The 21,508-nt window shown below is 37.4% G+C and overlaps 1 protein-coding gene across 1 annotated transcript in view; it reads left to right on the top strand.

Annotated features, from left to right (window-relative positions):
* COL21A1 (collagen type XXI alpha 1 chain) overlaps positions 1–21,508 on the top strand; it is a 197,528-nt gene that overhangs the window by 86,844 nt on the left and 89,176 nt on the right. Inside the window, exons 6-10 of the mRNA XM_032141032.2 lie at positions 1,956–2,129; positions 3,271–3,348; positions 5,408–5,416; positions 5,724–5,807; positions 13,266–13,328. Of these exons, the coding sequence (XP_031996923.1) occupies positions 1,956–2,129; positions 3,271–3,348; positions 5,408–5,416; positions 5,724–5,807; positions 13,266–13,328 (408 nt within the window). The remainder of the gene's footprint in view (positions 1–1,955; positions 2,130–3,270; positions 3,349–5,407; positions 5,417–5,723; positions 5,808–13,265; positions 13,329–21,508) is intronic.

Here is a 21,508-nt window from a genome sequence, read left to right as displayed (position 1 = left end):
ATTGGTCTGTTTTACACTGCCATGTTCTACAGGATATTTACATGAAGACATATCTGTTAGAATATTAAATACCAGATACATAATAGGTATGAAATTTACCTTAATTTAGGAGGACATTTTATTTCCCCGAATGGAATACATATTTAATAGAATATATAAACTTGAAAAAGTTTATTTTCAAAATCATGTTTTCAGAATCCAGATGTGATAATAAAAGTAAGTTTTGCTCATTATTATAATGATGATAGTCTAAAGCCATATTACACAGTTTAGGAAATATATATAGTAATATATATAAAGTATGCGATTTCTTCATTTAGTAAGTATATTACATTAAAAAAATTGTTATTTGCTGTCTTCATTAAAGCCAATGTGCCAGATTGTGTAAGAAATGACAAATGAATAAGGCATGTTTCTTACCTTCAAAGAGCGTATTTCCAATAGGATATTCAAGGCAACTGGTATCAAATAGAAGTACAAAGTGTTAGTGGAGTGTGGATGGGAAAATGTGTTCTAACATAAAATAAGAGGAAATCTGAATAAGTGAAATAATTTTTGAACTGGACCTTGAAGGATGTATAGCATTTTGATGGAGATGGATATAAGGGCACATTAAATAAATGATTCAGTATTGAGTCATCATGTGTGTAATAAAATGCAGGGTTTTTATTTAGAGAATGCAAAGTGACTCTCCTGTGTTTAGAGTATAAGATGCATGGAAGAAAAAGCTACCTAGCTGTAAGCCCAATTTATGAGGAGCCTGGAAAGCCATATAATGTGGTTTGGACTTTATTCAGTGAATGTTTCATCAAAAGGTCTTGACCATAGTGTGTCACGGTCAAGGCAATCTTCTCTACTTCTTTTTCTTCTTCTGTCCATAAATAATACTTTCAATTTTATCTAAAATTAGGCCAGGTCCTGGGGATACAGAAATTAATAAGATGGAACATCTCCCCTAACAGAACTGTAGGGAGAGAGATTAATTCTAGTGGTAGTCTGAAGGATGGCTTGGAAATGAAAGGGTCAGAGATCTAGGCAGATTTGAAAATTATTGAAGTAAAACAAGAGTTCCAAGAGCCTAAATTATGGCAGTGACAATGAAAATGAAGAAATGAATTTGAGTCATGTTGAAGAAATATACTGGGTAGAACTCTGCATCTGGTTAGTTACTGCAACTCGAAGAAAGAAACTTATGTTTGGAGAATGCTATTACGTAGGGAAATGGGGTCAAGAAGAAAACTCTGGGGGGTAGTTCAAGTTTATTTTGTTGCATACGTTGTTGGGCTAATTGTGAAACATCCTGAAAAATTATTCTACCTAGTATTAGAATTATAGGACCCACACATAGGAGAGGTACAGGCTGTTAGTGTAGACATGGGAGTTATTACATAGCAGTGATAATTGGCCTGGAGGAATGGATGAGTCAAAGAGAGAGGGAAAAATGTCCAGAATAGACCTATGAGTAATGCCCTCATTAAAGGGTAGGTTGAGGGAGAAGAACACTCAGAGGCAGAGAGAGAGAATGAACAACTAGAGAGGAATAAATGAAAATGATCAAGATTGTTTGAATTCCAGAAGTTGAGTGAGATTATCAAGGAAGATTGATGAGTTATGGGGCCCAAAGTTGCAATGAAATAAACAAGATGAGGAAGGAGAGAAGCCATTTGGATTCAGAGATTATTAAACTCATTTATGATTTTGAGGTAGTTGCATTAGTAAGTTGTTTGACACAATTTCTTTGAAATATGTAATAGGAACTCAGATAAAGATTAATGAAAGAACTGGTGGATAGCATATGAGGTCTACCTTGGATCAGGGTGAATTAATGTATAATACAGTCAGTCTGTGTGGGATGAAGTTTGTCAGCAATGGCTAGGAACAAGGGAGTAAGAACAAAGAAAATAAAATATCGTTAGGGGCTTTATTTATCAATCTTCCACACTTTCTTTTTGTAGACGTTGTTTGATGAAGGCTGGCACCAAATTCGTCTCTTAGTAACAGAGCAAGATGTAACTTTATATATTGATGACCAACAAATTGAAAACAAGCCCTTACATCCAGTTTTAGGGATCTTGATCAATGGGCAAACCCAAATTGGAAAATATTCTGGAAAAGAAGAAACTGTTCAGGTAGATAAATAATGATTTACTCTTTGAATCATATAGAATGAAACTTTTGCCGTCCTTTTTAATAGTTTTCACTACATTTAATCGTATTTAACTTAATTATGAATTCCCTTAAGTTGTTCACCAAAATGCGGTCAGTTCATTAGTGAAATTATGTGTATGTATGTGTATTAAAATGCAAAATTGGACTTAATCTATTTCATAAGAATATTTAGAAAAATGTTCCCCTGGGTTCAGGATAGAATTCTACATTTCTAGGAAACATTAATTTCATGTCTCCCAAGAGAAACAGTTTAAGTAATGAATTTGGAAAAGAAAATATAATTTCATCTGTAAGTGGGGCTATAAAAATGTCTTTGCAGCTGCAAGGATAAAATTAGATTAATTCATGTCAGGGTTCTTCACAAACAAAACTGTTCCTTAAAAATAAAGCAATTGTGGTATGTTCAAATTATACCTACAAAAGTTTTGTTTTGACTTTTTGATACCTCCTTAAACTGGAGTATCTGTATTTGGATGGAGAAATGTGTCTGCAAACGCCATTTCTAGAAAAATCCTTTATTTGAAAAGGTATGTCCCTCCTGCACTGTTTCTATTAAAGGACGAGTCTGTCATTTTCATGTACGTGTTTACACATGTGGTCTCTATGAATTAATGCTACATGTCAAATTGTAGTAAATATTTAAAGATTAACAGGTGCTGGGCCTACTAATCACACAACACTCCATGCCAGCAACTAAATAGCGAAGACCAAAGATGGCTTCTTGAGTCCACCCTATACCATCAGGAATGTTGTAGAGATTTAAGATAAACACAGAAAACCTGGGAAAACTTTTAAGTGTCCGACAAAATGCTCTTTAGATTAGCTTTTAATACAGGAGTGCTAAAAAAGCCTCACTGAGTTCTGGAAGAAAATCGGGGATTTGCTCTTGGTGCTAGGGAATTTTTCTTTAGTAGTTATGTTGCATCACATCTTTATAGTGTAAAGTATAAAAATTTTGTATTTTCATTGTTTTAGCTAAATGCTGTGATGTAAACCTTACACAATTACTAACCATAGTGGATGTTTCTATGTATCTGAGTTGCTCTTATAAAACAATTAGCTTGTGCCTCAACTTTAATTCTACTGGGTTTATGTTCTTAGTTTGATGTCCAAAAGTTGCGAATCTACTGTGACCCAGAACAGAACAACCGGGAGACAGCATGTGAGATTCCTGGATTTGTAAGTAGGAGGGATTGTTTTGTTCCCAGATGTTGCTTTAGCACTTTCAAAGCAATAAGTAAAAAGTAGATAATATCTGAGTATTAATTTAATATGTAGACTTAATTTTAGTTTTAATGTTAGTGGAAGTGAAGTTACATGAAGCAAAACGTATTTTGAGGTTACAATTGAAATGAAATTGTTATGTGTCATTGTGCAAGTGTGAGTGAAAGACCACAAGGAAATGTTTTCTTGTTTTGTTTTGTTTTGAGTCGGAGTCTCACTCTTGTCGCCCAGGCTGGAGTGCAGTGGCGCGATCTCGGCTCACTGCAACCTCCGCCTCCTGGGTTCAAGAAATTATCCTGCCTCAGCCTCCAGAGTAGCTGGGATTACAGATGCCCGCCACCACACCCAGCTAATGTTTGTATTGTTAGTAGAGACGGGGTTTCACCATATTGGCCAGGCTGGTCTCAAACTCCTGACCGCAGGTGATTCGCCAGCCTCAGCCCTCTAAAGTGCTGGGATTACAAGCGTGAGCCACCACGCCCCGCCAGTAATGTTTTTTCCCATCATCTATGACTATGACTATTCCAGTACTCAGGTAAAGCAAGATGAGACCTGCTCCAGAAAAATGTAGGATGCTTTGAATGTCAGTGTGTGAAATACATCATTATACTTAATATAATCATGTATAATATAACAATATAATAATGTACATTAAACATGTGGACAGAACACCCCAAACAGCACACTTCTGAAGAGCAAGAAATAATTATTTTTCCTTTTCACTGACACTTTTTCTCAAAGTGTCAGTGAAATAATGAATAGATACTTTTCTTGTTGTTGATACCTAAGTAAAAATTTATTATAGTTCTAGAATATAAGCAGTGTTTCTATTTATTTAGCTATTTTCATTAATGTGTTAGGAGGAAAAAGATTATGAGCTAAAATGTTACAGCATCGCATGGATGTGTGTGTGTGTGTGTGTGTGTGTGTGTGTGTAATGAATCCCCTTTCCCCTGGGCAAAATATTGGTGTATTACTGCTAGTGGAAATATGGTAGAATGTTGTACAACTTTTTGACGATGTGAATTCCCAGTGATATTTGAGTCAACCATAGTTTTTAAAATGTGTATAGTTATGTTGTCATCGTCTTCTTTTTTCCCATCAAATGGAATAACGTATGGATCCACATGTTCTAAAACCTTGAAGACACAGAACAGCACGTTTAAAAGATCTGTAGTCAGAGTTTTCTAGAAAGGATTTAATTCTGGGTTTTCTAGATAAATAACTGTTTAAGCAGTATAGTTTTAGATATTTGTAATTTGAAATGTTAATCTCTTTTAAAAGTGTTAATAAGCTATGGCATTTGAGAATTCATTGTGCATACTTCATTTATTGATGTCTCTGCATTGACATATGATCATTACCATTATCCTTTCATATGATGAAGCACAGCTTTAGATAGCTGATTTTGAATTCTCACTTCCACTTTATGTTTTAATGTCTCCTTCGTTACTCTCAGGTGTGACTTTCTGTGGCCTGTTTGCCTTTTGCACCTTCAATCCAACCTTCTCATTTTTGAACTCATTTTTATTGTTTGGAAAGATGATTGTCCTTTTAAAATTGTATGTTATTGAATAAAACACAGACTATTTTAGGAGAAGCGCTCCTCAAGTGCAAGATTTTAATGCATGCAGTTTGTAACTTCCTCAGATGTGTTTCAACATTTTTTTCTGGTTCTTAAATGATTTCCTGAAATTTCAAGGCAGCATATAAATCTCATCTGGAGGTATTTTTTAATCTTGCATGGCTATTATGTCAAGCAGCTCTGGTGTTTTAATTTTCTTTTACTCACCTTAAAAAAATATATCCTTTCTGTATTCTCCTATATGAATGGAGTAGTAACATATATAGATAGGTGACTTTTTAGGATAAATGCAGGGAAATATTTTGGTTTTTGTTAGTTTTCATACTTCATATATCTCTAATCTGGATGGTGAAATATCTGTAAATTAGGCTGATAATTTATAACTTTTATTAAAAACATTTTAAAACACACTTGTTGTTTTTCTTTCAGAATGGAGAGGTAGGCTTGGATACTATTGTTCCCCTTAAGGTAATATTTGTATTGTGGGACCACTTAGCTCTTTTCCAACAACTGTGAGTATATATATTAGACAAATAGAACCCATTTTTATGTAACTTCAATGTATTTAATATTTATGGATTTTTGTGATTTGGAATTTCCTATTGGGTTGGGCTAAATAAAATTTGAAAGTGAATGTAAGTTATTTTTGCCATTTTACACAAATATATAAATGCATAAACATACGTGTGCATGTGCCTATATGTCTTTCCATGCTTGTTGTCTGTTTCCATTTTTGTCTTTGTAGTGCCTTAATGGTCCCAGTGATGTAGGTTCAACTCCAGCTCCCTGTATTTGTCCTCCGGGAAAACCAGGACTTCAAGGCCCCAAAGTGAGTAACACCTAACTTGCTGTTTTTGTTAAAACACACAAACAAGAGCTGGGTAAACCATACAATTCCTAATCACCATTGATCCTGTTGAGAAATTTCTATCTGATTTCTTATACGGTTTAAAATCTCAGTTTTAGTCATTTTTTTTTTCTAGAAAAACAAGTGTAGTCTAGACTAGATTAGGATACCTTTTGAACCTAAAACTGTATCTGTCATCCACATTAAACTGAGACAGTATTATTTGTTTGGTCATTTTTTTTTCCCCAAATACTGCTGCTAGATCCCAAGAACAATACTTCCTTACAATCTGGTAAAAAATGAAGAAAGGGCATTTGTTAAGACATGGTCTGAATTCTTAAATCTCTTGGTTCTTAATTTGTCAAAATAATTTTCGGATGGAAAAAATGAAGTAAGAAATTTCAAATTGATTTTATTATTGTGAGTTTGATGTCTAATTCAAAAATAGAGCCACATACATTTATTTCACTTAATCGTGTACTTTTGGGGAGTATATTCTCTTAGTCATTTCCATATTTCTGTATATGCGCTTGTTCCGGTTACATTTACATATTGATTTGTATACAAATGTACATATACATTTTTATATGATCGGAGCCATTGTGTGCGTACTACTTTATAACCGGTTGTTTTATACATAATATGTTCTGAATATTTTTCTATGCAATTTAATATTAATGACTAAATTTTAATTTTTTTTGAGATGGAGTCTTGCTCTGTCGCCAGGCTGGAGTGCAGTGGTGCAATCTTGGCTCACTGCAAGCTCTGCCTCCCAGGTTCAAGTGATTTCCCTGCCTCAGCCTCCCGAGTAGCTAGGGTTACAGGTGATCACCACTGCGCCCAGCTAATTTTTTGTATTTTAGTAGAGATGGGGTTTCACCATGTTGGCAAGGATGGTCTCGATCTCTTGACCTCGTGATCCACCCGCCTCCACCTCCCAAAGTGCTGGGATAACAGGTGTGAGCCACTGCGCCCAGCAAATGGCTAAATTTTTAAGTAAGTTGTGCTTCTTGTGGCATCACATAGACACAGCCTAAGTAAGACACTGAGAAGTGTAGTGGTTTGTCCATGATAGATAAATCTTGTTTACTTAACATTATATTAAAATATCACCTAAATAAAATAATGTGTAACTTGAAAGCAGGTATGTTTCCCTAAGCAAAAAGATAATGTTTATGTGTATTGATCACCTCTTACTTGAAGTGACCATAATCATTTTTGTTAAATATGAATTGTAATGTTCATTTAGACTGAATTTTCCGATTAGTGAATTTTCTGAATTTTCTGCTGGTCCAAGGTAATTTAATTCTTTCTGTCTTTTATGTATATTTCTCTATTCATTTTCGGGCCTAACTATTAAAATAAAGAAAGATATGGAATTTAAGAAGTATACATTTGATCTGTCATTCAAAGTAAATCTCTGTCTGGCTTTAAATTTGAATGCCATACATGATAATCAATGTATTATTGTAAATTATTTTTAGATAGCATTTAGAAGAGTTAATTCAAATCATCTTTAAAGTAACCATCTATTATTTTAGATGCCTTGACATAAAGGAGAAATACTTATAAAATTCTCCTGGGAGAATATAACCTGGAAGATACCTTGGTGTGTCCTACTAGTAGATTCTTTTAAAAATATATATATTCATGTAATTTATTCACCTTGGAATATTATACATAAAAGTAATTTGACCTGCATGAGATATAATGTAAAAATCAGAGACCCATGCTGTCTGACCTATCAAAGCCTAGAGTGCTTTTCTGACTCTCAGTGAGGTTCAAGCCACCTCTACCATCTCCAGTGTCTCCAAGGGGCTGTTCACTTTTGGGAGGCACCTGAAGCCTCTGCTGTTTTCTGATTGTCATTTGTGGTCCAACAGATATCTTGTAGTGTCACCTGCTTTTACTCATGTACTTTCTACACTAAATTTTTAGCACACCCATTGTCTTATCTGATGAAGCCTCTAATTTTTTAATATTTCCAGGTTTCATGTGTTTCTCATTTTCATTTTCTTTTCTTAGTCATAATCCAGCCCTATTGCCACCTACTACTCTAAGTGAAATTGCAGTTTTCCACCAATCTTCAAGTTGGCGTGCCTTTTTGATCTGCTTTCCATTTTCTTCAGAAAATCTGGCAGGAGGACAGGAACACACACACACTCTTGCATCCATTTAGGGCTCTTTATCCTGGAAGTGGTTCCTTACCCAGAACATGGACCTGTATGTAAAAAACAGAATCCCTAGCAACACTCTAAGTTGCACTTCTTTTCTGGCTTTGAAAGTTGATAGGGTTTTAATTAGTTCAACAGAGCTTGAATTAAAACAGATGAGACAAGTTTACTTTAGGTTCCACTGAGGCTTATTGGCCATTTTTGTTATGTGCTTTCTGGAAAGGTTTGCAGAAGTCCATCAAATAGAGTGACCTGTAAAGAACAGATCTAGCTTTTCTATTAACCAGAAATAGAGTTTTAGGAGATGAGTGTGGGGTCGAGACTGAAACAGAGGAGAAATTTTTGTATTGATAAATGGGGAAGTGCTGATTCTAAGACAGTTATTTTTTTAAAAGTTCTTTAGATTTCTGGAAAATATGACAACACTGCTGCAAAACCAGGTCAAAATGACAAGGTACACCACACTTAGACTTATCATTGTCATTGTGACTCTTTATCAGGCATCAAAAAATTTTCTGTCACTAGACTGTGTTCTCCTGGAAGAATGGCTTATTTTTTATCCCTAATGACAAACATAGGGAATGATTAACGAATCCGTTGGAATCATTTGTATATGCAGGCCCTTCTTTTGTTCACAGTAAAGGTTAATAAAAAGAAAATTCTCCTTTGGCACTCCAGTCTGGCCCAGTGCTTAACAGTAATAATTTTTGTTAAAGGAATTGTGAAATTGTCAAAACAATAAGATCACCCTTCCCCCCATTTAACCTATACGGAACGCGCTTCTGTTCTGCGAGAAAGATCCAGGTCAACCCCAGCTTGTAAATAACTTCCTTTCAAATGACCTGTGCATGCAAATAACAGCTTCTTCCCCTGCTTCAGTAGCCAGAGGAACAGTTGTGGTAACAAACTCCTACATTTGCTCTAACCTGAAATGTTAGATGTATTAGGTCTGAAGTGGAAAGAAGACATTTTTGTCTTTTTTAGGTCAGGACAATTTTGTAATAACTACTTTGCTCCGAGATACCACTTTTACTATAGCCATATCTCTGTTGATACCCTTTGTTACACCCTAGTAATTTTGCCAATTAGAGATTCATTGGGACTATCGAGGTACCCTCTGTCTAAAACACAAAAGCCTTTGGAAAATTTCGAGGGCCAAGGGCATTTACATTTTTATGTTAAATTTTTTCAGACTGAGTAGAGTCCTTCTAGATTAAGGGAGCGGTACTTGGGTTCTGATGGAGGAAAGAGGTTGATTTTGGAGAATGGAATAGGTCTTAGGTAAGATGCTCTTGTAGAGACCAGAGGGGTAGCATGAAGGCATAAGGTTTTTGAAATGAAGGCTTACAAACATCGTATTTGGACCTATATGAAGCATTCCAAAGTTTTGCCTTGGATGAACAACTTAAAATATTAGCTTATTTTTATAAGCATAACTTTTTCTAACTTTATTTATATTTACATTACTTAAGAGACCATATTCAGAGATGTTTTAGTTTAGTCCATGACATTTCCACTCCTGTCAACAACTTAAAAATCCTGTGGCACAAATTCAAACAAACATAAATAGATACTGCTTTTCAGCTGAGTACATATTTTTGAAAACTCAAAATGTACAAATGTTTCAACTAAATTAGAATAAGGTGGATTGGGAATTTAGTCATAGTTTTATAATAATAAGTCATGTGTCTAATTTAATGTATTGGGGAATTTTTTTTTCCATATTAAATTTTCTAGCATTCCTCAGTCTCGTTCTGATCAGTGTATTATTGTGGACAGGAATGGTAGCGTTTAGGAGCTTGGACCCTGGAGCTGAACTGGTTGGGTTTGAATCCCATCTCTATCACTGCTGTGTGACCTTGGGCAACTTGCCTAACTTTCCCGGCCCTCAGTTTTCCTACATGGAAAATGGGAATAATAAAAGTATCTGCTTCATAGGATTATTACGAGAATTTGGTAACTCAATATATGCAAATCTGTTGGACCAGTGCTTAGCACATAACAGTCAATAAAGGTTGAGTGTCAGCTTTTATTAACAGTAATAAAATTGGCCTTCTCTCCAGTCAGCTAAATTAATTAGGAGTTTACTTTATTCTTCCAGTTTTATAGGAACAATACCAAACCTACCTGAGTTTTTGCAAATAACGTAGTGACAGCAATAGTCAAAATAACCAGTAAAATCTAACAGCAATAGCAAAACCTACAAGAAATTATTTTCTTCTTGGGGCTGTTGACCAGTGTTACGGTCTTTATGAAGTCACACTGGATTTATCTTGTGGGCAGTTTTTTCATTTGGGAACTTAATTTTGATTAACTGAAAACATTATTATTAAATATCTTTTTTATAATTGTATGCAGCAGAAAAAGCTCAAGTCCCTTTTCTGTGCCAAATTTTTATTTCAGCCTGATGATGATAGAGATTAAACCCTCTCAAATCCTTTTGATATCTTAGGTTTTGCTGATAATTGATATTCTACAAATGAGTGGGTCAATGACAGATTGTATTTGAAGCACATTAGACAAAAAGTAGTTATTGAATCTCTACTTGATACTCAGCATTGTACCAAAAAAAAAAAAAAAAAAAAAGTAAGGCCAGGCATGGTGGCTCACACCTGTAATCCCAACACTTTGGGAGGCGGAGGTGGACAGATCATGAGGTCAGGAGTTCAAGACCAGCCTGGCCAACATGGTGAAACCCTGTCTCTACTAAAATTATAAAAATTAGCTGAGCATGGTGGCACATGCCTGTAATCCCAGCTACTTGGGAGAGTGAGGCAGGAGAATCACTTGAACCTGGGGGTGGAGGTTGCGGTGAGCCAAGATCATGCTATTGCACTCCAGCCTGGGTGACGGAGCAAGACTCCGTCTCAAAAAAAAAAAAAAAAAAAAAAAAAAAGTAATTCAGACTTTGCTACAGTCTCAATCCAAATGATAAATGAAGACTAACCAAGGGAAAACTTTGAGAAAACACTAGTTATGAATAAATGATTTAAGAGCTGTCATCGCATTTCAGTAGAAAAAGACACCAGGAAAAAATGGAGTAAGAAAGTTGCAGTGAGGAGAATTTTCTCTTACTAACTCTAGAGTGGAAAAAGAGGAAAATTTATTCCAGGGAGAAGAAAAAGATGGAATTTCTTGAAAGGCAGCAAGTCCAATCAGCACATGGATAAGGAAGGATGGCAGGGAGGCTGGAGATTAATGTGCACCTTCTCAAAATAAGAGAGAAATTCTAACTCCCTAAAGACACAGAAAGTTGTTTCCTAATGGCCAGCCAGCACTGCAAGTCCTTGGATTAGAATTATAAATTATATTTATTCAGCGAGACATTACATGGTTCAGCATTATTTTTCCCCCTTGGATTTACAGCTCTTCTTTCTGTCTTTTAAAAATGGCATTTCCCTTCTTCTCAGCCTTTCCTCAAGCTAAGCCTCTTGGGGGGCAGCTGCTAAGTGAACAGCTCATCGCTGCTTTATTGGTTCCTTATTAGAGTTCACTTAGTTCTTTCCATTTTTTTCCTGTTGTTTCAGGAATAAATGTCCCTAGCCAGGAGTCTGAAGTAGTATTTCCATGAAATTTGGCTCTGTAATAGTACCCTTAATCACAGGGTAGGTGATTGATTTTATGTGAATGATTTCTTGATAAAAAATAGAAAAGAGATCAGGCTCAGTAGTTCACACCTGTAATATCACCACTTTGAGAGGTTGAGGCGGGAGGATCACTTGAGCCCAGGAGTTCAAGACCAGTCTGGGCAACATATGAGACCCCACCTCTACAAAAAATATGGAAATTAGCTGGGCATGATGGCTTGTACCTGTAACCCCAGCTACTTGGGAGGCTGAGGTGGAAGGATCACTTGAGCCTGGGAGGTTGAAGCTACAGTAAGCTGTGATCACACCACTGCACTCCAGTCTGGGTGACAAAGCAAGACACCATCTCAAAAAAAAAAAAGAAAGAAAAAACCCACAACGGAAGAATTAATAGAAATCATGTGCCTCTATATAGGAACACCCTGATACTTATGGCAGTGACTTCATATTTTTCAGCAGGATGCTCCATTTAGACTTCACGAATTCAGAGATAGATACCTATGATATTTTTTAGTATTTTTTAGAATTAAATTATAAAACACCCTCACTTCACAAAAAGTGTTGCTTTCATGTTTTTTTTACATGGATGGTGACCATCTGAATGGTCAGTACTGGCCATTGGGCAACATGCAGGAGTTCCATAGAGTGTGACTGAGCTCATTGCCATGTGGTATTAAATAGTGTTCTTTAAAGATCTTAGGTTTTTGAGGATAAAGGTTTTTTTCTTCATTTAAATATTACATGTATTCAAGAATTATGGGACTTGGAATAGAGTTGTTTGGCCTGGGCCTTGCTGTCATAGTAATGTTATGTTAATCTGAGATTGCAAGTATAGACAGAGTAACACAGCAACACACTTACAGGATTGAAAGAAATGATAGTCATGCAGCTTTAAACTTGAATTCTACATGAGAGATCACATGGTCTATAGACTATTTTTAAAATAAATATGAGTTAAGTTGTATTATAGGACATCGATGTCTATACATGTAGAACCTATAGGATATAATTAAGTCTATAGGTCGGGCGCAGTGGCTCACCTAGCACTTTGGGAGGCTGAGGCAGACAGATCACTTGAAGTCAGGAGTTCGAGACCCGACTGGCAAACATGGTGAAACCCCATCTCTACTAAAAATAAAAAAATTAGTTGAATGTGGTGGCACATGCCTGCAGTCCCAGCGACTCGAGAGGCTGAGACAGGAGAATCTCTTTAACCCAGGAGGTGGAGGTTGCAGTGAGCCGAGATCGCATCACTGCACTGCAGCCTGGGTGACACAGCAAGACTCCATCTCAAAAAAAAAAAAAAAAAAAAAAAGAAAAAGTCTTATGAGTCAAATATTGCTATCATGGAGACCATATTTGCTATGACACTTTACAGTTTGTTCAGAATTCTAAAAATGTATCCTACCATAAATGTGCATATTTTGCATCAGTGAAAAACACTTTACTTGCTATAGTTATACTTGGTGTGGTCACATAAATAAATCATTGAAAGTTCAATATAATAAGATGCATTATTAAGTAAGCATTTAAAATATGGCTTTTTTTTTTTTTTTACTTTTGTTTTTAACATACAAAAAGCCTCAAATAATGGAATTGGTTTCGAACTTTTATTGATCCTGACTGCACCAATGTGGCTGGTTGTTTTGTACTCAAAAATTTGTTTGCTTCTTGCTTAGGGTGACCCTGGACTGCCTGGGAACCCTGGCTACCTTGGACAACCTGGTCAAGATGGTAAGCCTGTGAGTACTGAAAGCTTAGTCATCTCCGGTATATCTGGGATTATAGTGTCAAAGTAAAAGTTTTGCTGAGCAAAGCTAAACAGACAAGGAAAGCTTTATTCATGACTGCTGCCATAGGAAGGAGAGACTGAACTCAACTCTGTTGGAACAAAAGGAGCTAGGGTGTGTGAGCACTAGGACAAGTTAATGGAAAAGTAGTAGAGGACTTTAGATGGGAGGTTGATCAGTAGGCTTAAGCACATTGAGTTATTCCACAGTTTGCAAATGTTTTCCTCTGTGATCAGGCCATCTCCCTTTACTAATTGGTGCTCATCAAAGTTAGGTACACACCCTCCTTCAGAGACTGGAAGATAGTGGGGACACTATCTTCCTTGATGATTAAATTTCAAAGGGGTGGCTCTCAGGTCCTTGAGAAAGACATTTCTGGGTTATAAAATTGACAAGTAGCTTTTTAGAGTATTTACATTTCAAATGAGCAGAGAAGGAATTTACAATTTTAAGTCCTCTAAAGCAAATGCTCTAAGGAAAAGGGAGGTCAGGGATCCACAGTCAGGAAGAAAGCTGCCTAAATGTAGTCAAGTTGAAGAGAATGTTAAGGCCAGCTTGGGAAGAGAGTTAGTGTTCTAGTCAGCTTTTAGTTATCTTACTTCAAAATTGCATACATCTTTGCTACAAAAAAAAATATTGTCCAGTGAGTTCTCAGTATCATGAAGGGCTGGTTTTAGAAATTCTATTGTCTTTTCTCTACACATCTGTGGAAGCTTTCAAATTAAAAACACTTTTAAAGGTAATGTTATTTTCCTAATAATGTATACACTGGGTTATATTTATAGTCTGACTAAAAAATACAATATCCTCTAAGGCTCAAGGAAACTTTAGAGATGTAAAGCGAACATAAATCAACTTTAAAGCACTTTAGGCAAATATTTACAGTTAAGTCACTATCAGCATGTTTATAAGAGTAAACATTGAGAATTAGCTTTTGGCTGGGCATGGTGGCTCATGCCTATAATCCCAGCAATTCACAAGGCTTAGGTGGGCGGGTCACTTGAGACCAGGAGTTTGAGACCAGCCTGGCCAACTTGGTAAAACCCCATCTCTATTAAAAAAAAAGAAATACAAAAATTAGCTGGGTGTGGTGGCACACACCTATAATCCCAGCTACTTAAGAGGCACAAGAATCACTTGAACATGAGAGGTGGAGGCTGCATGAGCTGAGATCATGCTAGCCTGGGTGACAGCACAAAACTCTGTCTCAAAATAAAATGAAAAGGAATTAGCTTTTGAATGTTTGAATGTCAAATTATAATTGTCACCAAAATGAAGCATTTCCTGAGATTTTCTTTATCATGAGGCATTAATTCTTACTATGAAAGAGTGGGAATGTTTACATTGTGAATCAAAATTGTTCAAGGAATGAAAGAACCATAGATATAATGTGAAATCATCAATACCTTAACCATGAGGATGAAAGAGTTGCTTAAGTTCCTGAGAGAGATTTCCTAATAAATTAAAAAACAAAAAATAAACAAAAAAAACCACAACTAGCCAGATTTTGAAGAAGTAGTAATGTGCTGAGACTTTTTATACTAGTGTTGCATGGGAAGAGGATGGATAAACAGGTAAACCTCTCTAGAGAAAGATTATCCAAAAAGGGAGGTTAATTATCCTTAGCAAACTAACACAGAAAATGAGATATCACATCTTCTCACTTATCAGTGGGAGCTAAATGATGAAAACATATGGACGCACAGAGGAGAACAACACACACTGGAGCTTATTGGAAGGTGGAAGGTGGTGGGGGGAGAGAGTCAGGAATAATAACTAATCGGTACTAGGCTTAATACCTGGGTGATGAAATTATCTGTGCAACAAATCCCCATGACACAAGTTTACCTATGTAACAAACCTGCACATGTACACCTGAACTTAGAAAAAAGAAAGCAAACTTGGGGAAATTTTTTTTCTTTAAAAGTAGGGAGGCTGAAGGGGTAAACAAAAGTGGTAGCCACCTGGAAAGGCAGAGAGCTAAGGCGATGTTGTGTGGTTGTTGGGGCAGCATTTTTTCAGCTGACACACAGGGATTCAGAGTGTGAGGGCAATCTACTTAGGGACTTTGAGAAAGACATTGATTTGATCTGTTTTATGATTTAGAAGGATAAATATAAATGCTATTTGGAGAGTAGATTATATGGGGGCAAGAGTAGAAGAAAGGAGACTATGCAGGAGGTTGTTTCATGATTCTGAGTGGTGAGAGTAGTTTGTACTAGGGTGATATGGTAGGAGAATGGAGAAGTAGTCAGATTCTGGGTTATTCTTAATGGAAAGCTGACTAGAATTGCTAGCAAATTTAGATATAAGATATGAAAGGAAGAGAGGAGTCAAAGAAGAATCAAAGGAGTATGGCTTGAGCAACTGGGTGCATTGTGGTGCCATTTACTGTACTGGGCAAGACTGGGGGAGATAGAAGTTTTATAGACATGTCTTAGTCCATTTTCTGTTGCATAACAGAATACCACAGACTAAGTAATTTATAAAGAAAGGTTTATTTGGCTCATGATTCTGCAGGCTGGGAAGTCCAAGAGCATGACACTAGTATGTGGCAAGGTCATGGCAGAAATTATCACATGATGAGAGTGTGAGTGAGAGGTAGTGGAGTGGGAGTGAGCAGTAGTGGAGTGGGAGTGAGCAGGAGAACAAGGGGGTCAGTCAAATTCATCCTTCTTATCAAGGATTCACTCCCTTGGTAACTAATCCACTCCCACAATAATGACCTTAATCTATTCATGAGGGCAGTGTCTCCATGACCTAACTAACTCTTAAAGCCCCATTATTACTGTTACAATAGCAATTAAATCTCAGTGTGAATTTTCAAGGGGGCAAGCATTCAAACCATAGCAGGGGGGAATTGGGACTATATTTTTGGACAGGTTGGAGGTGGTCTGTTGGGACTTATTTTCATGCAGATGTATGCAAAACCATGAGAGTGGATGAGATCACTTAGGAAGTGAATACAAATAAATAGAGAAGAGAAGGTGGCAGGGGACTGACCACAGGGCTCTCTTACAGGGGAAAAAGAGGAAGTGGGTCCAGCCCAGGAATTTGGGAGGGACTTATCAGTGAGATGGGAGGAAAACCAGGGGAGTGTCATCCTATTAGGTGTGTTATTGTTGTCAAGAGATCCAGAAGAATGAGGCCTAGACTAGACCATGGATTTGCTATAGGAGAGTATTTGAGGACCTTGATGAGGAGGATTTCAGAGAGGGTAGTACAAACAACAGATTGAAATGAGTTAAGCACAGAGTGGGAGATAAGAAAAATGGTGACAGTGAATATAGATTTTTTTTTTTTTTTTCTGAGAGATATAAAAGGAAGCAGAGACCCAGAGCAGTAGAACTGGGGCAATGTTTTAAAGGCAGGGTTTTTAAAAAATGGGAGATGTTGTAGCATGTTTTCATAATGATGAAAATGTGGCAAAATAAAAAAAATGAAAGTTTGGAAGATAGGGGATATTTTCAGGAGGAAAATCCATAGGCAGGTTGGAGGGCATTGATTCTAGTTAGCAAAATAGAGCTTGGCCTGGATGGAGAGTGTGGGCAATTAAATCTTTATATGAGACAGAAGTCAAGCCGATAGCACTGAAATAGCTGTGTAGGCTATTTTGCGGGAAATTAATTGAGAGAATTATCATAAGACAGCTTCTATCTGAATGAAACTGAATTGAAGGAATAGACTCCAAATCTAACCTCTCCTCTTTTGTATTTATCTTCAACCCCCATTATATGCCAACATTTGCCTTATAATTTCCCTTATAACCCATTCCTTTCTCACTTTTACTTCAGATGTCATATGACTTTATTGCATTTCCTCACAGCAATTCTTTAATCTCACTGAAGATACTTCCCTGAGGTCCTATGTGAGTTTTGCCCTAATTACACTGGGTGAGCTGAGTTTTATAAATGTGAGCCTCCTTGGCCTGCAGACCCCTTTCCTGGGACCTAGGTTTTCTGTGACTGGCAGCTGAAGTACTGTACTGACTCCAGAGCCAATGCAGTTCACACACTGATGTCATCTGCTGATGCCTAATAATGACACAGAGCTCCCAGACAGCGCTGCTAAATTATTTAGGTCTTGTTTTTAGTGATAAAAAATCCTGGGTAATGTTTGGAAGTGAGTGCTGAGCAGGCCTTCCACAGGCTATCAGCCCTTGGTTTTCTTTGTTTAAAAAAAAAATCTTCCCATACATGAAGAACTGGAGGTGAATTATTGTTAGCTTGATATAATACTCATGGATATTACTCTATGACTCTGACTAAGTTATAATAGACTTATTTATTGCCTCATCTCAGTACATGTATGTGTTTTGGTGTCTGTGTGTATGATTTTATATATAGATAACTATGGTAGTATCTGACAGTAGTCTCAAAGAAAAACACAACTGTGGTAGGAAGAATAATGGTCCCTCGAAGATGTCCACATCCTAATCTTTAAGACCTGTACATGTGTTACTTTACATGCAAAAGGAACTTTGCAGATATCATTAATTTAATGATCTTGAGATGGGAGATTGTCCTGGATTATCTGGGCAGCCAGATATAATCACAAAAGTCTTTATAAAAGGAGGCAGGAGTGTCAGAGTCAGAGAAAGAGAGTCTGTGATGGAAGCAGAGAGCACGTTGAGGTAATCATGAGCCCAGGAACGATGGCAGCCTCTAGAAGTTGGAAAAGGGAAGCTCCCCAGAGCCTCCAGAAGGAATGCAGTCTGGCTGGCACCTTAATTGTATCTAAGATTCCTTTGAGACTTCTGACCACTGAAACTGTAAGGTAATGAATTGGTGTTGTTTTAAGCCACTGTGTTTGGGGTAATTTGTTATAGCAGCAGTAGGAAACTGATACATCAGCCCAAATCCTGTCTTCCCAAAGGTATGACTTTTTCTTAAATATCCAACCCCTCCCTCCAGTCTCCCTACTTCCCCTACGTTTCTTTTCCTCTGTAGGGGATGTGAGGTTGGGTGGTCAAGCAGGAAGAACAAGCAAGCCTGGGAGCCAAAACAGCTGAGGGTCATTAGTATGTGTTCAAGGCCAGCACCCAGTGGGAGTGGGAAGGTGTGGGTGGGGCCTCTGGCTGGCTATTGGAGCCATCTGGACCAAGGAAACTTGGATGGAACAATTTGAAGGGAATTCTGCTTTGTTTGGATTTGTTTCTGTGCAACCCCCCTCAATAAGCAATTTGAATCTCTTTCACACATTATAACCAGGCCAAGCCAACTGAAGCTTTAAATAGGAAATTATTCCACTCTGGAGAAATACTAATTTTCATAAGAAAAGTGCCTTCAACCAAAATTAAAGACCTGTTTCAGATCCTTCCATTTCTTTCTCAGTTCTTTGTCAGTTAAATAACCTCTGTTATCACAGTGTCTGAATATATTATTGATTTACAATTTTAGCATTACAAAAGAGGTAGGGGAAATATTTATATATCCTGCCAGGTAATTCAGAGGAGTACAGTTACTGAAGGCATTATACAGATATGGCATTGGTTTGTTAAAGAAGGCCATATGTGGAAATAGCACCAGCTTATGAGTTTATAGAAGTTTATGTTTTTACAGTGCTCATTTCTGCTTTCTGTTATCATTAGTTACTCTTTTTTTGTTTGTTTTGTTTTGTTTTGTTTTGTTTGAGACAGTCTCTCTCTGTCGCCCAGGCCGGAGTGCAGGGGCGAGATCTCGGCTCATTGCAAGCTCCACCTCCCGGGTTCACGCCATTCTCCTGCCTCAGCCTCCTGAGTAGCTGGGACTACAGGCGCTTGCCACCAGGCCCGGCTAATTTTTTGTGTTTTTAGTAGAGACGGGGTTTCACCGTGTTAGCCAGGATGGTCTCGATCTCCTGGCCTCGCGATCCGCCCGCCTCAGCCTCCCAAAGTGCTGGGATTACAGGCGTGAGCCACCACGCCCAGCTAGTTCCCCCAACTCTTCAATGTGCCACTGAGTGAACTAGAGGTGCAGACAGGGGCAGCCTTCTATGGAGCATTAAACCTCATAGAAATAGCAGTCATCACAGGTGGGGAATTTCAAAGTTACATGACTGATCAAACCACAAAAATATAAAGTATTAGTTGGGGGAAGGTTAATAGGAAATCAGTTTGGATATGGAGGAAGGAGAAGGAAGGGAAGATGGCACAGAGTTCTTTAGACCATTATGAGTTTGGCTTTCAGTTGGAGTGAGCGCTGGAGTAACTGGAGTAGGAGACCGATGCGATTTAACTTATTTTTAAAAGAAATTACTTTGGCTTCTGGGTTGAGAGTAGATTTTGGGGAGATGAGCGCAAACACAGAAGGAGAAGTCAGGAGGCTCTTGTAATAATCCAGGGGTGAGAGGATGGCAGCTAGGGTCAGAGTGATAGTGGTGAGGTGAAGAGAACTGCTTACATTTTGGGGATATTTTGAAGTTAGAGCTAGCAGGACTTGCTGGTCTATTGGATATGGGTTTGAGAGAAAGAGAGAAGTCAAAGGAGACTATGGATTCATGGGAGAATGGAGGAGATAGAATTGGGTGAGGAAAATCAGGAGTGTGGTTTTGACAATGTTTAAATTTATATGTTAGTCATTCGAGTAGAAATTTTAGGTTGGCAGACGAATATAGAAGTCCGACATTTAGGATGAGTTCTCTTCTTGTGACGTATCTTTTCTTGTCCTTTGCCTATTTTCTATAGGAGTGAGGGTACATTTCATATGGACCAATAAGATCTTATGCATTAAGAGAATTAATTCTTTGCTATATATGGTGTAAATGTTTCTTCTGACTACTAATCTGGTTTATAATTTTGTTTTTAATTTTTAGAAATGTAACATTTCCCCAGAATGTAATGTTTTCTTTTTTTTTTTTTTTTTAGACAGAGTCTCGCTCTGTCACCCAGGCTGGAGTTCAGTGGCGCAATCTCGGCTCACTGCAAGTTCCGCCTCCCGGGTTCACGCCATTCTCCTGCCTCAGCCTCTCCGAGTAGCTGGGACTACAGGCGCCCGCCACCACGCCCGGCTAACTTTTTATATTTTTTAGTAGAGACGGGGTTTCACCGTGGTCTCGATCTCCTGACCTCGTGATTCGCCCGCCTCGGCCTCCCAAAGTGCTGGGATTACAAGCGTGAGCCACCGCGCCCGGCCATGTTTTCTTTTTATTAGTTCCAGTGTTATTTTTCTTTAGCATTAGCTACTCAGATATGTTAATTTAGCTTATTATGATTTTTAATGCCTATTAAGTCTTGATTTCATTGGGAATTTATTTTTGCATTTGAGGTAACATGAAGATCCAAAAAGATTTGGAGAACTTAGAAAATGAGCTATTTACAGTGAAATTCAACTGGAATAAATGTATGGGTCTTACTTGTCTTTGAGATATTATTTAAGCTTGATGAAAAAGGGATTAATGTATATAATAGGGCTGCCTAAAAAGCTGATGCAATTTTTTGGCATAGTTTGTAAATGCATAACATCTGTATGGAGAGAGATGACAGCCCTGCCTCTGGAGTGTTAGATTTGCTTTAGAACTCTACACTTGAGGGACACGAAGGAACTGGAATTCATTCAGAAGTGTATAACTTGGAGTGGGCCAGAACTCAGAAGACAGCCTGTGAGGGAAGATTCACTGAACTTCAAGTATAATCGAAACAAGAGATGCTACTTTGAAATATTCAAGAATGATGATAGAGAATAGGAGGACGGGGTGGACAAGCAGCCCTTAGGCTTGCAGAGTACACTTGTTGAGGGTGAGTAATTAAAAAAACAAGTAAGACCTATGAGACAAGCTTATTTATTATGCTTTCCTTTTTCCAGACCCTTAACTGAATATGGTGCCAGTTGTGGACTCAACAGTTTAAGAGCTGTTGGGAATTTGGGGCTGAGTGCCATGAAGATTAAAGAATTGGAAAATGGGATATAGCTGATTAAAGGCCAAAGGAATGGCTATTATTTAGCTTGGAGAAGGGAATTACAAGAGATGGCTTAGTTACAAAGTATATGAAATACATTCTAGATAGAACAGTGTCTATCTGAACTCTCACTTCAATTTGAACTCCTTGGCAAATACATTTATTTATTTATTTTATGTGTTTTTCTCTCTCTCTCTCTCTGTCTCTTGTCTCACTAATAAGCTAAAATATGAACCATTTACTACAAATGAACTAT

Source organism: Hylobates moloch, unplaced genomic scaffold (assembly GCF_009828535.3).
Source record: "Hylobates moloch isolate HMO894 unplaced genomic scaffold, HMol_V3 SCAFFOLD_20, whole genome shotgun sequence".
In the NCBI taxonomy this organism is placed as follows: Eukaryota; Metazoa; Chordata; class Mammalia; order Primates; family Hylobatidae; genus Hylobates; species Hylobates moloch.
Note: the sequence above shows the minus strand (reverse complement) of the source record. Positions and strands in the feature narration are given on the sequence as shown.